The following is a 15,385-nucleotide window of genomic DNA, read 5'->3' as shown; positions in this document are numbered from 1 at the left end:
GGCAATTACAGTCATTAGGAGCTGCCTTGAAAAGCCCATCTGAGTTGGGCTGCATTCATGGCACAGTGTTAAATAATTGCAGTCCATTAAGAACAGTTACATTCCAGAGTCCTTTTCTCCAAGGAAAAATTGCTGCTGTCTGGTGGGACAGTGTTATTGAACTAGTTGGATATGACAGAATCCCAGACTGGTTTGGGTTGGAAGGGACCTTAAAGTTCATCTTCTTCCACCCCCTGCCATGGGCAGGGACACCTTCCACTAGCCCAGGTTGCTCCAAACCCTGTCCAGCCTGGCCTTGGACACTCCCAGGGATGGGGCAGCCACAGCTTCTCTGGACAACCTGTGCCAGGGCCTCCCCACCCTCACAGGGAAGGATTTCTGCCAAATATCCCATCTAACCCTGCCCTCTGTCAGTGTGAAGCCATTCCCCCTTGTCCTGGCACTCCAGGCCCTGTAAGGAGCCTCTCTCCATCTTTCTTGTTGCTCCTTCAGGTCCTGGAAGGCCACAATTAGGTCACCCTGGAGCCTTCTCTTTTCCAGGTTGAACAACCCCAGAAAGGATTGTTCAGTCAGAACCCACTTTTGTGGGGATACAGCCACATCTTTGTGGGGATACAGCCACATCTTTGTGGGGATACAGTCACATCCAGCATTTATAGGGCAGCACTGGAATTCCAGAGTTCACCACGGCCCAGTGCTGGTTCTTCCATGGAACGACCACTGGTCCCAGACAAATCACATCCCAGGATGAGAGAGAAGGGAAAAGATGAGGAAAATGAAAAGCAGGATGAGGATTCCTGCCCTGTGGCTGGAGTAGCCCCGTCTTTGGGTGGAATAACTCCAACCCAACACCTGATTTAACACAAAATGCGATTCAGGCCACTTCCTTCAGAAGCAGAGCTGACAAATCTCAGTTGGATGTGGATATTCCTCATAGCTATGGGCATCTTGCCCTACTGTGAAAATGGAATATGCTCCATTTAATTTTTATCAGCCCTGGCTGATACCCAACAAGACAAAGGGGCCCTTCAGGGCATTTGGTGTTCTTGTCTTGTTGGGTATCAGATAAAACCAAACCAAAAAAAAACCCCAAAACCTCAATTTCCATCTCTTCCCCTCAGTTCTCATCTTTTTAAGCATCTAAACAGCTCCAATGGCTTCCAAATGATCTAAGATGCTACTGATAAAGGTTGAAAAGCCTGGTATTTGTGATGCAGCCACTCTGCACACACTGGTACTGCCAAACAGCCCAAAATCCAGCTGCAAAACAGCTGTGGGGCACTGCAGGCATGGCCAGTGCTCCACACACACCCAGGGCAAGAACTTGAAACAGCATTTAAAAAAAAACTTCCAGAAAACACAAATATTTTTGCATACTCCTCAAAAACTTTAAAAGCAATCACAGCAGTCATTTTTGACCCTTTTTATCTGCCTGTTTCAACAGTTTCTGTAGAAAGGCTTTCTGACTCATCTAGCAAATAAAGTGCTGAAGTTTTTCCCCTAAGAGCAAGGATAAGGATGAATGGAAATTCAAAGTGGCCAAATTGTCTCATGCACTAGAGGTGGCTTCATCTCCCAACGTGCCCAGGCAGAGAGCACTGGCCCCTGAAGTGCTCCAGCACCTCATTTGAACCATGAGAGTAAATGTTAATTAAGACTCATCCAAAAGGAAAACTGGTAATAATAAGAAATGCTAACATATATTTAAATAATTTTTTTTTATGCTTTCAACCTTGTCTGTAGTTAATGAACAAGAAAATCTGGTCTAAGGGCAAGTTAAAACAGGGAGTAATTTGTCTGGGTGACATCTGAGTTAGAACTGCATTTCCTTAAACTGATATTACACTGTCATGTTTGTCACTCATAATGACATGTTCCCATGTAACAGTGTGATGAGAAGGCAGAACAACACTATTAGTAAAGAGAGATTTACACAATATTAGCATATGATTGTTGTGTCTCCCCTCCATGTAGTAGTACCTGAGCTGCAGTGGTGCTGTTTTTTCCCCGTGTGAGGATAGATGAGAGTTGCTGGCTCTGATTTCCCCAGCAAAAATATCACGGCCTCAAAATGCCCAAAAGCTCAGAGGTTCTGCTCAAACACCAGGTCTGCACATGGGCATGCCCAGATTCTGGTCTAGGGGTTGTTGTTCCATAGAACTGGTTCCCACCCTCACTCCTGGATCACAACAACAGGTCAGGCAGAACACTGGGGATGAAATGTCACTCTGGAATTTTTCCAAACCCAGCACAAAACAGTGAATTAACTCCTCCTTGAGCTGGGATCTGTGAGAACAGAACTGCACAACCTCTGACCAGCAGGCACAGGTCAAAAGGATAACTGAGGTCAGGAGTTTCTGACACAGAGAGGATCTCAAACCACATCTGAGGCTGGAGCAGAGCTCCTGAGGGCACGGGCAGAGAGATGGGAGGGAGGGGAAGAGCTACCCCAGGATTTAGCCCAGCTCTCACCCCACACAACCCACCAGCAGCAGGCTGAGGTTAAACATTCACCATGGCACACCCTCCCACGGGTTGGCAGAGCTGGGGCATCCCCTTTCCAACACAGAACTTTCTGAGCTCGTTTCTCACCACATCTTGTGGTGAAAGCCTTGCAGGAGCTGCTGTGTCCTCCTCCCCCCCTCCCAGCCTGACCCCAGAACTCATCAGCAGGGCAACAAACTCCAAAATGAAAGCTTGATTTCCTTCCTGAGGGTTACAATGACAAATGTGGCAGCAAATCCCAACAGCCAAACAAAGGAACGGGAGCTGGAGTTTTACCTGGCACGTTAAGTGAATAATCACTTCAATGAGGCTGAGATATAAATATAAATATATATGTCTGTATGTTGCACTGTGCCTTCCATGATCTTCATTTCTATCTGGTATAATTAACAATAAATCATTCTAGGGGCTTGCAGCACCTGTTATTACATAAATAAAACACCAGCAAAGAAGCTTGTCAAGACTGATTTATGTGAAGTGCTGCTCTGAAGTTTATTGGATTTCCATAATAAGAAATCATACCCTATCAGTTTCTTTTACATTCATCTTCTGGGTTGCATATGATAATTTCTAAACAAAAACACAACTTAGTGCAGGTTAAGAGTCTCACAAATTATTTATCAGATAAATCTGATCCATTTTAAATAGACAGTGAGAGATAAAAAAGAGGTACCATTTTGTCAGGACAACAAATTTAACTGTTTTAAGTCAGTCTTTCAAAAAGCAGGTTCTCAGAAATAAGTCAAAGTCTCTTAAAATATCCCTGACAGAACTATTAATTATTAGGAAACTCTTTGCTAGAAAAACTCCAAGTGGACAAGGAAAGTATTTTCTAAAATAGATGTGCAATACAAAGAGAAAAGAATTAGAAGAACACAACCAAAATATTTTGGGACTAATCTAATTCAGAAGCAAGAATTCTACAAGTGCAATTACAGACTCCTCGGGCTGCTGAGTGATTAAAGGGGGTAATTAAAGTAGATGGCAAAGCAGGGAAGTTAAATGAATTTTCTGCATTAGTCTTTTATTATAGATAAGGGGAGAGAAACTCCAATTCCAAAAGCTCTTTGATGATTTTTGACCTTAACAGGAATTTGAGCCTCTGAGAAGGATGTTAAAGAACAGTTCAGCAGGCTCTGGAGTGGTGAGCCAGCAGGAGCAGGTGGCATCCATCCCAAGGAAAGGCAGGAACTAAAATGGAACACAGGTAAGAACCTGAAGAGGATGTGCAATAGAGACTGAACTGCAACACTGATCAAACAGCATAAAAATCTGCATCACACAAAACCTTCAGGAAAGGAACCAAAGGACTGGGATTTCTACACTCCCCTCAGTTCTGGGAAGCACTGAGAAATAACACCTGACTTTGCAGAAGTCAAAGGGAGAACAACAGGGAAGGATTTAATTTGGGTGCAGAATTTGATCTTGGATTTCAGCTCATTACACATTCAAGTGTGTGTATTTGAACAAGAATGAAAGTTCTGGCACTGTTTACTTAGTAAGTATTACAGAGGAACATTTGAGATCTTAATACTGTTTTACTCCTGCCTGTTGCAGGATGAAAACTGATGCACTCTCTGAAACACATGAAATCAAACAGAAGTGGAAATCAAATAAAAAACCCCAAAGCAAGTGGTTTTGATAAGCTAATGCTACACAGGGAACATTCTCCCTGTTAAGAATGCAGGCATTTGAACCTCAGTTAACATTTCAGACTGGCTGGACTGAATGGAAGGACCAACAGCCGGGTCAAGGGCCAGCTGACAAAGTCACAATTCCAGCTGGTGGACCTGACCTGAGCACACAGAACATTCCCTGGGATCCCCTTAAAGGCACCACCCAAAAGTTCAGCACTGAAGTTCCACAGCTCAGAAAACGGGTTGGGGTTTGAAAGGAACGTTGAGCTACAATCAGCCTCATATTGTGATCCCTAAATCTGTTTTATCTCCTGTTTTATGCACTGAGGAGCCCAGAAATAACTGGGAAGGCTGTTCCTCCCTGCAGGAGTTGTACTCACTGTGTTGAGGGCGTTCAGGGTGGTGTCGTCACGGGAGGCAGCGACACAACCGTCCTCTGTGGATCCTCCATCACACATCCCTGCAAAGGCTGCCATGCTCCTGTGGAGTTTGAGGGCAAAAGAGTTGACATTCCTCAGCTGCTCTTTGATGCACACATCATGAGAGGCATAAAGAGTGTATTTACAGCTTAAATCATGAATTTCGGGGCCTTGTGGTACTGTGGGAACGAGGAGAACGAGGCACCGAATGTTGGTGGTTATGGAAAGCTGAGTCACCTCAGCATATGGAATAATTGTTTCATAATTAAAATCCAATCTAATTGGGTTTCATCAGTTAAAAATCTGCACTGCAGTAGTACCAGAGCCTGATGAGCATTAAGGAAGATACAACCTCCAGACATGAGAACAGTCTCAGCAGACAGCAAACTTTTTGCTGTCATCTTAGTTTTATTATGTCAAAAAAACTAAACTGAATTGCAGATTCCCCAATCTCTGAATTCCTACAAGGTACAAGTAATTTACTAAGACTCTGAATTACTGTGAATCTACCAGGCAAACCAGAGATGTGTAAGGAACTGAAATGCAAACTGGAGCTCCAAACAGGAATCCTGTGCTGTCACGGCTCTTCCACTCAGAGTAGTTCCTTCCCTTCTTCCACCATGCCCATCCCACACTGGATCATGCCAGCACACACTGCTGGCTTTGCATTTTAAAGCCAAAAGCCACAGCTGATGCAAAGATGCCTTGTTGGCCCAACAGCAAATCTGAGCATTCTGGTCTCAAACATACATTTCAGTAGCCCCATTATCCCGAAAGAGAATAAAGGAGGGATTGGATCCCACTGCATAGACACAGCACCCCACATTCCCCCTCCAGCATGACCCAGGCACTGCAGGATGGTGGCTGGAATTACCTGGCTGCCCTCAGGTACATCAGCAAGTCACAGTCGTTGACTCCTGGCATCCACACGAGCTCTTCGTGCTGGGTCACCGTGTCACCGTCCGGGGAAGGGAAGGGCTGCAGGTCAGGGAGCTTGGCCTGGGTAAAAACGGGGTTCAGACACACATGACAGTTCTTCCTAATGTTAGGAAGCTTGTAAATTCTCTGCAATACTATGATCTCATAGATGGAAGATACTCAGGTAACAGGTGGTGAAGCTACTTGCTCCAAGTTTTCAGAAGTTTATCAGGAAACTGGGTCATCAAGCCCCAACCCATTCCCTTCATTCAGCATTTCTTCCTCCAGAAGGGCAGCTCATTTCCTGACAATTATGCAGGTTAACACCACTTCTCAGCCCAACACACAGACCAAGCATGTCTGCAGAAATATCAGGGCTTGAAAGGAAACCATTTTGTACTGCAAACACAGCCCTCTGTTGTACAGAAGTCAAACACTGATGGACAATTTATCCTCGGAGACAGCGATTGCATTTGTAACAAAGATGCTGCTACAACTCTGCTTGCCAGGCTATAACATACTCACAGAACATACTAATAAGAGAGAAGGCAAGAATGTAGCAACCATATGTGTCCCACTTTAAATTAGTAAAAAAACCACACACATGTGATACTAAATTTAAAATTAAATCCTCGGTAAATCATTTAAACTCTAAAGAGAAACAAAGACATTTCCTGAAAGCGAGATAGCTCAGCAAAATGAACCCTGCCACTAAATAAGTATTACACTACTCTATCCAGAGACCCAATTAGCATCTTTAGTCATCTACTGCTATGAGATGAGATAGCTGAGAGCCTCTTCAGAAACAGCTTTTAAGCCCTATAATTACCTCCTATACTTACAACGCTAAACGTATTTGAGAGGCAACATTTCTACATAACCAGTAATTACAAGTCACAGGTTCAGATGTCTTTCATGTTCTGCTCTTTAATCTGTACTTTATTTTACTTCTTGCCTGGGAAAATGGATATGTCATTGAACTTCTCTTCTGGAAAAGGATAAGCCAGCATTATCCCCAGCTGAGGTTTCTGGAGGAGCCATGTGCTCCAGTAGCCGGGGGACTTTGCACAAATCCATGTTCAGCCTCCTGTACCCTTGGAATGTGCTTAATTACTGGAGTCACTCCCAAAAGCAACTTCCTCTTGAGCACAGAATCACTGAGGTTGGAAAAGACCTCCAGGATCACCGAGTCCAACCTGGGACCCATCACCACCTTGAGCACCGAGTGCCACGTCCAGTCTTTCCTTAAACACTTCCAGGGATGGGGACCCTCCACCACCAGGGCATTAATTAGCCAAAAGCTGTCACAGGAGAACATTCAGTAGAGACCCTCTGTCCTCCTGTGCTGCTGAATTTGGAGAACTGCAACTCCACAGCACATTTATCTTCACTGTGTCCTTGTCTGCTGTGATGACACAGGCAACACTTCGGGGTATCTGTGCTCTAAGTAAAAACCGACCCAACAACAGCCTCCAGCATCCCTAACACACACTGTTTAAGGAAAAAGAAGGCAAGAGATTCATAAAAAACTACCCCCTGGGGACCTCAGCGTTGTTTCTGGGTTCTGCTGGATGTACTTTGTGCTCACTAAGGTGGGTGGAGGGAAGTGGATCCATATCCACTCCCTGAGTCAAGCCCAGGGTGCACAGGAGACCCTCTTACACCTTCCACAGACGGAATCAAACGACAGGACAGAGAGCAGCAAATACCACCTTCAGCCTGACTTCCCACCAGGGCCACCACAATCAGCCATTCCTGGATCTTAAGATGACACCTTACACTAATTACCAGGCTGAGAAGAACCCTCTCAGTGGTGACATTTGTCAGGGTGTACAGGGATGCTCAGCAGGTGAGGGAGAGAACAATGCAAGTTTAAAGCACTAAGCAAGCAAGGATTTAACAGTGTTCTAAATCACTGGACCTTCTCCCTGCTCTAGGTTTTTTTCCCCCCATCCATAAATGCATCTGGTAATTACACCTTCCAGCACAGGTGACTAATGCCTGCCAAAATATTAGATGACAATTTGAGATGAAAGTTGTTTTGAAGGTACCATTTACAGTGCTCTTATTATAACTGTGGAAAAGAACAGCACAGGTTGAATTGCCAAGGACGTTTTTCCTCTGAAGCAAAACATCCTTAAGAATGTTACATAAATATTTACTTTCACTTGTTATTAAACAACATTTTTAAAAGGGTCTGAATGAATATTCATCACTTGGATGTGAAAATCCAGTACTTGGACAGTGCAAAGTCAATTCTACAAGTAAAGGAGAGGATTCAGTTCCCAGTGACAGATCTGGCTCCATGAACCACAGTAAGTTGTATGTTAATGCTCTTTAGGAACAGATTATTTTCATTGCTTATGAAGGATTTCCCTCAAATTAGCACTAAAATATCAGGCACAACTACAGTCTTAACCTTATTCTGCTTCCCAGTGTTGGAACACACTCACCTTTCTCAATTCCTATTTGAACAATCCAAAGGACTTAAGGCACTTTTTAATTTCCAGTAGATCTCACAGTGCTTCAATCTTATTCAAGAATTAACCCAACAGCACTTCTGCTAGTAAAAATCATTAATATATCAACATCTGTCAGAAAACCCTGGGCTCAGGAATTCTAAAGGACTCACTAAAGTGAGTCATCTAAAGATGATTCTAAAAAACTCGCCGGGTTTGAACAGATGTAATTTTAAATCAGCATCATCTGAACAGATCAAGAGGCAAAAGCATGTCCAGATGTTGGGATACAAACAAAACCCCTTACCTGATGGCTGGGTCCAACTCTGATTTCACCTTGGGTACTGTTTAGCCTCCTAAGATATAAAAAAGAAACCAGCAATGAGAAAGAATTGCAATTCATAAAATTCAGGGGCACGTTCTGTCATTTCTTTTCATTGCATTTCCAATGCAAACGGAAGAGAAGCAAAAATAAATGTTATTAAGAAAACAAGGGGGGATATAGTCAGGTGTACACTGAGCAAGCTGGTGTGGCAGGAGGTGTCCCTGCCCATGGCCAGCTCCAAACCCTGCCATGCAGTCACCTTCCAACAAGCTCCTGACCTGGACAAATCCTGGGATCCTTTACTTGTTTCAACCCCAAACTAATGCAGAAAACATGGCAAGTATTATCCCTCAGCAAAACCACCAAACCATTAAATCCCATTTGATGCCAGAAAGGTCACTGGAGGGTGTTTTTTTAAGTGATAATATCATGTCTTTATGAACACTTTCACCTCAACATTTCAAAAATGTTGTTTAAATAGGTGTATTAAGTTCAACTTCCCCTCACTGACCATTCTGAACTGTAAATCACCAGTGCCCAAGTGTGGATCTGAACAGGCCTTACCCAGGAGAACCTGTCAGACAGGAATAAACACTGGGTTTGTAACACTCCATCCTGTGCCCTGATATTTTGGCAATGTTACCCTTCCTAGGAAGCAAATCCACTCCAAAATATAATGCCAAGAGCATCCTGACAACAATAAGAACATGTCAAAATGTTTTCCCCCCCAAATGCATATTTTTGTTAGACACGCTCTGACACTGTTCTCTTGTTTTCAGGTTATGCAAAGGAATGATTGAACTAGGAAATCAATTTTATATTTACAAAGTTACACATTAAATACCAGGGTACATTTTTTTTTCCAGCTACAAGGTGTCAGAATTTTTCCCTATGAGGAAGGAAGGGGAACCTGACAAGAGAAAATGCTGATGGCTCTTCCTTTATTCCCAGGATTCCTTTTAAAGCCGTGCACATCTCTGCTAGTCAGTGCAAGTCAAACCTAAAAACATGCCTGGGCAGTGGCTGCCAGCTCCAGTTCTGCACCCCAGCCAAGGGCTGCACCAGCAGGTTTTGTACCTGCACAAAAAATTGGGCTGTTTTCAGTTTAAATATGAAAAACCCCAGCGCTCCAAATATCCCCCCAACTCCCAATTTCTTCAGTTGCACCACAGTGAATATGATAAATACAGCATTTAATAACCAGGGCTGGAGGATCCTGTAAGGAACTGCAAAGTTAAAACCAAAGTTTTGGATGAGACTTCTGCTCCCATCTCTTCCCACAGAAACTCAGTGGGGTTATCCAACCATTTCCCACGTGAAATGTGGAGAGAAACAGTTCTGTGGTGCCTTCCCATCACCCTTTTCTGATGATGTTCACACCCTCCCCTGCCCCAAAGGTGAGGACAGGGCTGAGTGAAGCTGCTGGGCAGGCTGCTCTCCATCCCACTTGGATTGTCAAAGGGCACAAAGCCCATGGCTCTGCCAGGGCACACAAGCTGTTCCATAATTTTCACTGGTTCCACGTCCCCAGGAATGGGTTTCAGATGGAAAAGAAAATTCTCGTGACGGAAACTAAAAGGCACTGTAGGTTTTAAGCTAAATTATATTGGTGAGAGCAATTACAAGGAGAATGGAATGGCATCCTGTGTTTATTCCATGGGAAAGGGGGAAAAAAAGCAGCCAACACTGTATATGAAATGTGACACAAAAGAAACTGCTGTAACAAAGCAGTATCCATAGCAACAACAACTTAATATTTCAGTCCTCTTCAGCTGCAGTGGATTAAATATAATGACAAGATGTTCCCTTTGAAAAGTAACCTGTTGCCATGACAACGTTGTGTTCTGCAAAGTAAACAGGGGCTGGTCAGAGAGGAGATGGAAGCCTGTGCTGGAATATCAAAAAGGCAGGAGCTGCTGTGGCAGAGCAGGGCAAAAGCAGCAGGCTCTGATCTGGGAGAGGCTTGTTCCCAACAGCTCCCGGAGAAGAGAGAGGATGTTCAGTTCAATAAAGCTTTGTCCTTCCCATTCTGAAGCAACAGGGGAGGTTGGAGGTTCAAGGCCAAAGGCAGCAGCGCTGAGAGAAAACAGTTCAGAGGTGAGGATGGGAAGGGACTGGAGGCAGCACAGGCTGGTGCAGAGCTTTCATTTACCAGCTTTAGGAAGAAGAAAGAGGAAGAAAGGTTGGGCACAACAGTTCCTGCACAATTTCCAATCCAGAAATAAGCTTAACCTCCTCTGTTTATCCCCTGCCTTCCTGTCCACACCAGGCTTGCCCCATTTAAACCAAGGGTGGCACCACTGGCAGCTCTGTCCATGAAAACGTGGCACTGCAATGCCAGGAAGGACTGGAATTCCCAGATGGAGCTGCCATGAAGCACAGCAGGACAGCTCTGGGGATAACTTGGGTTCAGGACTTGCAGCACCAACCACTGTTACAGCATGGCCAGAGCCAGGCAGGATTCAAGGCTGGGAATTCCCAGCAAAACTCTGAGTTTGGGGGCAAGGGCCAAAGGCACTTGGAGGTTTCTGCACGGACTCCTCTGCACAGCTCTGCCCTGCCCTTGATGTGAATCCGAGTCAGTCCTTCCCCAGCAGGAGCAGGGAAGACCTTTGCCAGGTTCTGAGAGGAACTGCACACGAGGGGGACCTTCGGGGTCAGGGATGGCGTGTCCGAGGTGGAACCTTCGGAACGGTGCCACTGCTGCTTTCATCACTCCCTTTTTACTGCCAGGGTTCAGCAGGAGACATGCTAGGCAGTAATTGCACGTTTTTGAAGTGACTTGCATGCCTGAGAAGGGGCTGAGGGAGGTGGCACTGCTGCAGCATCACACAGAACCCACTCTGTTCTTCTTCCCTTCATCACACCCAGCAGCAGACACGGTTTAATGTCCCTCTGCTGTGGCCACCACGCACTCAGTGCTCTCCACCACCGGCTCTCAAACATCTGCCACCAGCCAGCAACAGCTCAAACCTCAAAAAGAACTCAGTGACACCATTAAGTTTAAAAAAAAAAAAAACCAACCCACAACAAAATACCAAAACAAAACCCCACAACCCAAACAGCACACACGGGCCAGAGTTCTGTGCTACCCACTGAACCACTCGGGGCATAATCACTCCTGAGTCTGTGCAATGAGGTGAGCCCTAATTAAATTAGAGGGATGCTTCCACAGAAGAAGGATTTTGAACTGGCCAAACGGCTCAGCCACAAACCTCCTCTCCAACAGTGTTTCTGAATCCCTTTGAAGCTCTCCAGAAAGAAAAGTTTGGAAAACCAACTTGCTAAAAGCAGCGGCCTGGTGCGACACGGGCAGGTCACCAACACCAACTTCACAGCACAAAAGAAGTTTCAACCATTAAACTGGGAGCTTTATCAGCCTGGAGCAGCTCTCCCCACCCCAGAATCCAGCTGGAGGAGGGTCAGGGCTCTTGGAATTGAGCCCAGGACCACCAGGACAGTGATTCCTGTGCACTGAGCCATCCCCAGGGGAGGACACGTTGTCAGCTAAGGAAGTGTGCAACACCAGCTGGAAGAGGTCATTAATTTTATATGACCAAAGATTAAAAGAGAAAAGACACAGCTCAAAGGCAGAATGTGCAGGGGGTGGGGCTGTTTGCTTGTTTTTAATAAGCAATAACAAGCTCTAGCACTGAACAATGAATCTGATGAGACTTGGGGTTATTTATGAAACTCAATGGCTTTACTAAATAAAACCATGTGCATTATAGACATAATAGATTATATACTGCAATTATACACTTAGCAGAGATGTAACCAAATTATTACTGGCCACATAATCAGTTACATCAACTGAGAGCATGAGGCAATTCCTAGATATTTATGATTTTGGTAAAATTAATACAAATCTCAAGTAGTTAGGAAAACAAAAGTCTCAAGGAAAGTTTTGGGGTTTTTTTTAAATCCTTTAATTCATATAATCCAATACCCAAGACGAAGAAACCCTGGCTCTTCAGAGGCAGTTCTAAAAACATCTGGCAAGGATCATTTTGTTCCATCTCCAGAGGGACAAAAACGGGCGAGAACAAAAATTACTCCACTCCAACTTCAGCTGATTAAAAAATAGTTTATCAGGAGCTGAAGGTGATTGGCATTGCAGGGAAGAGCATCTGCTTATGGTCACTGTTGGGAGACAGGAGACTGAGCCAACTGGAGCCCCAGTTTTGACCTAAGATTATCTTATGCACATCATGTTCATACACTACAAAAGGGACAGGCAGGCTCAGGGCACTCAACCTTTAACCAAAAAAATCCCACAACTACCACAAATACCTGAGTTAAATATCTAAGAATAACAAGCTCCCTGATTTTCACCTGTCCAGCTTGCACTTGGCCCTTAAACCTTTTTTTTTAAGCAAGATTTTAAAATCCATTTCATAGAAAAAAATGTCTTAACCCTCAAAAAATATCCTGGTCAGCCCCTCTTAAGCTGAAGTTTCATTTAAAACCTGTTGTGACAGCGGGTCATAATTAAAAAAAAAATAAATAAAAAACGCAGGAGCACTTTTATGTTCTGAGTGAAATACCCACCCTGTATTTCAGGCAAATGAACTTATAAGGGAACGTTTTCAGTGATTGCTCAATGTCAAGCAGGAATGAACAAACATGTCCCAACACTTGGATGCTGAGTGCAGGCTCAGACCTGCTCCCTGACTGCAGAGCCACAACCTGCAGGAAGTTGGGGGCTGTCCTGCCCCGTGCTGCTGTTTGCAGAAGGAAGTAGTTGCCCAAGTTTGAGTCAGACAGGAAAAGCTCTTTTCAAGATAACGTTATTTTTCATGTTTAAATAGGAGGGGGGAAAAAAAAAGCCTATAGAGAGTCCTCAGCACTGTGCTCCACTCAAAAGGTAGGATGGAAGGGACCATAATTCAGCTGAGACAAGTTCCTGCAGAGGAAACAAGTGTTCTCTGCACACTGGAATTACCTGGGTGGGTGATATTTGCTGGCAGATTTCATTGATCACCTCTCTAAGACTTGTTTTCCAATATTTGTTCACCTTTCAATAAGGAACACATCAGTATTTTGATCATAAGTTCAAAAAGAAAAATCATACAGTGGAAACTTGCATGGTTGTGATGCAAAGCTGCACAGTGCAAAGGTCTTTATCTGGTTACACGGGATTTTAAAAGAACCAGAATGTTACTAATTCAAAAGTAACACTTACACTGATAAGGAAACATGTAAATGAATTCACCATGGAATGATGTTGCTTTAAGTCTTTATCCTGCACAGTTTCTAGAATAGCCAGGCAGTACCTTTACACTTCCAGAGTAAATATGCACCATTAAAACAGAACAAATACCACAGTGGCACCATTTTTTTTTATCATAGTCTCAGTTTCTGGGCAGGACAGTGGAATGGGGCAGCAACCTTAGCAGGTAATTTTTCCATAAAGCTTCCTCAGGTCCCAGGCAATGATCCCCCACTTGGGCTCTTGCTTGAACAACACAAACCTCCAGCTCCCCTGAACAGCAGACACAGGGAGAAAGAACAAGGTGAGAAGCATGTGAAGCATAAAGGAAGCTTGAAGATATCCCTGGTTCTGCCACACACCTGGAGATGCAAAGCTCTGATTAAAACAAACTGCAGCATGAAGAAATGGAAGGCAGGGGGAAGAGGTGATCTGAGTGATTTATGCCTTGAAAAAAGCTAAAATGAAGGCAGAAGGAAGGGAAGAAACCATCAAATACTGGGCCATTGCTTCTTCACCCAAAGGACAGTAAACAAGCACTTCCCATGATATATTTGTGACTTCCAACAGCTCTTTGGAATGGCACTGTAAGTCACCAGAACACCCACCAGTAACCCCTGAAGTGGGGAGAATCCTCTGGGCATCCAGCCAGCCTAAAATTCACCTAAAATTCACCACCTGGAGCACAGCCCAGGCTGACCAGGGAGGAAAGAGGCTTTTCAGGGCACTAAAGATCTTGCCAGTACCAAGACTGCTCATATCACACAGCCTTAGTCCTCCTCACACCAAGGGTTTTCTTGGTTTGGCTTTTCTGGGGGAAGGTTGTGGGCTTTAGAGGTTTTCTTTAAGGTGGGGGGAGAAGGAGGTTGGGTTTTTCTCTGTGCTGTTGCCTTTTCTTTTAAAAAAACAGGTCCTGTACTACACACAGACCTCAGGAGCTGCTTTGGTTATAAACTCCAACCCCACAGGTGGTAACACAGGTGACAGACATTTGTGTTGAAACACATGGAAAGGAAGAATTGAGATCTCAAAAGCACTGAAGGTCTGCTGTGAGAGGAGCATTGCCACAGGGAATACAAATATCCATACACTTGCTAGAGGCAGGAACCATCTGATTCCACATCAGGGCACAGGCACCTGAGGCATCCTGCAAAGGGGAGGTCTGGGAGCCAAAACATCCAACATCACATCCACAAGTTCTTGTGCAAGTGATCAGTGAAGAATGACACATTTGGCATGTTATTCCAGCTGTATTTGTTTTGCCAAATGTAACGGTCCTGCTTAACAATCAGATTTTGTGGCTGTTATAACCTAGAGGTACTTATTCCACCTGTGCTATTGTAAATCAATCTCACAGTTTTTAAAAATAAGCATGACCAAATGATCATTTTAAGCTTAGAACTGGCATTATTCTCAAACTTTTCTTAAATGCAGGCACAAATTGCCACTGAAAAGCAGCAGAAAGGAGATTGCTTCATACCCTTCCCATACCTCAATGCATTCTCTTCTGCTTTTAAGTCAACATTAGAACAAATGTTCAGGACACAAGTGCCATATCCCTGTATCCCTGCAGAGCACTGTCATATTCCTGCCTGTATTCCAGTAGCTCCTTTATTAGGAATAAGAATGTTTCCAAAGCTTAGGCCTCTTTAAACTATGAAGGGATCCAGCCAGGTTGAATTCAAGGGAATTGGGCTCTGTCATCATTAGCAGGGCTTTGCTTCACCAGTGGCAAAAGTGACCAGTGACCCACATTAACTAGGAGTTCTTGATTTTTTTATGCTCTACAGGTAGAAAAGGAAATGGAAAAGGGAATGAAACTTGGGATACAATACAGATATGGACATGGCACTAACGTGGGCAAAATTCTGCTGGCTTATTCATCATTCATTCCTCAGCTTCTGACAAGA

The 15,385-nt window shown here is 44.2% G+C and overlaps 1 protein-coding gene across 6 annotated transcripts in view; it reads right to left on the bottom strand.

The window, feature by feature from the left end:
* The window catches only part of RERE (arginine-glutamic acid dipeptide repeats), a 204,189-nt gene that overhangs the window by 71,125 nt on the left and 117,679 nt on the right, over window positions 1–15,385 (bottom strand). For all 6 annotated transcript variants that reach the window (XM_051786293.1, XM_051786295.1, XM_051786296.1 and 3 more), the window contains 3 exons: window positions 8,246–8,294; window positions 5,436–5,560; window positions 4,523–4,622 (listed from right to left, as the gene is read on the bottom strand). In XM_051786293.1, the coding sequence (XP_051642253.1) occupies window positions 4,523–4,622; window positions 5,436–5,560; window positions 8,246–8,294 (274 nt within the window). The remainder of the gene's footprint in view (window positions 1–4,522; window positions 4,623–5,435; window positions 5,561–8,245; window positions 8,295–15,385) is intronic.

The sequence above is a fragment of the Manacus candei genome, unplaced genomic scaffold (assembly GCF_025592945.1).
Source record: "Manacus candei isolate 608988 ecotype Guabito, Panama unplaced genomic scaffold, ASM2559294v1 h1tg000022l, whole genome shotgun sequence".
NCBI lineage: Eukaryota > Metazoa > Chordata > Aves > Passeriformes > Pipridae > Manacus > Manacus candei.
Note: the sequence above shows the minus strand (reverse complement) of the source record. Positions and strands in the feature narration are given on the sequence as shown.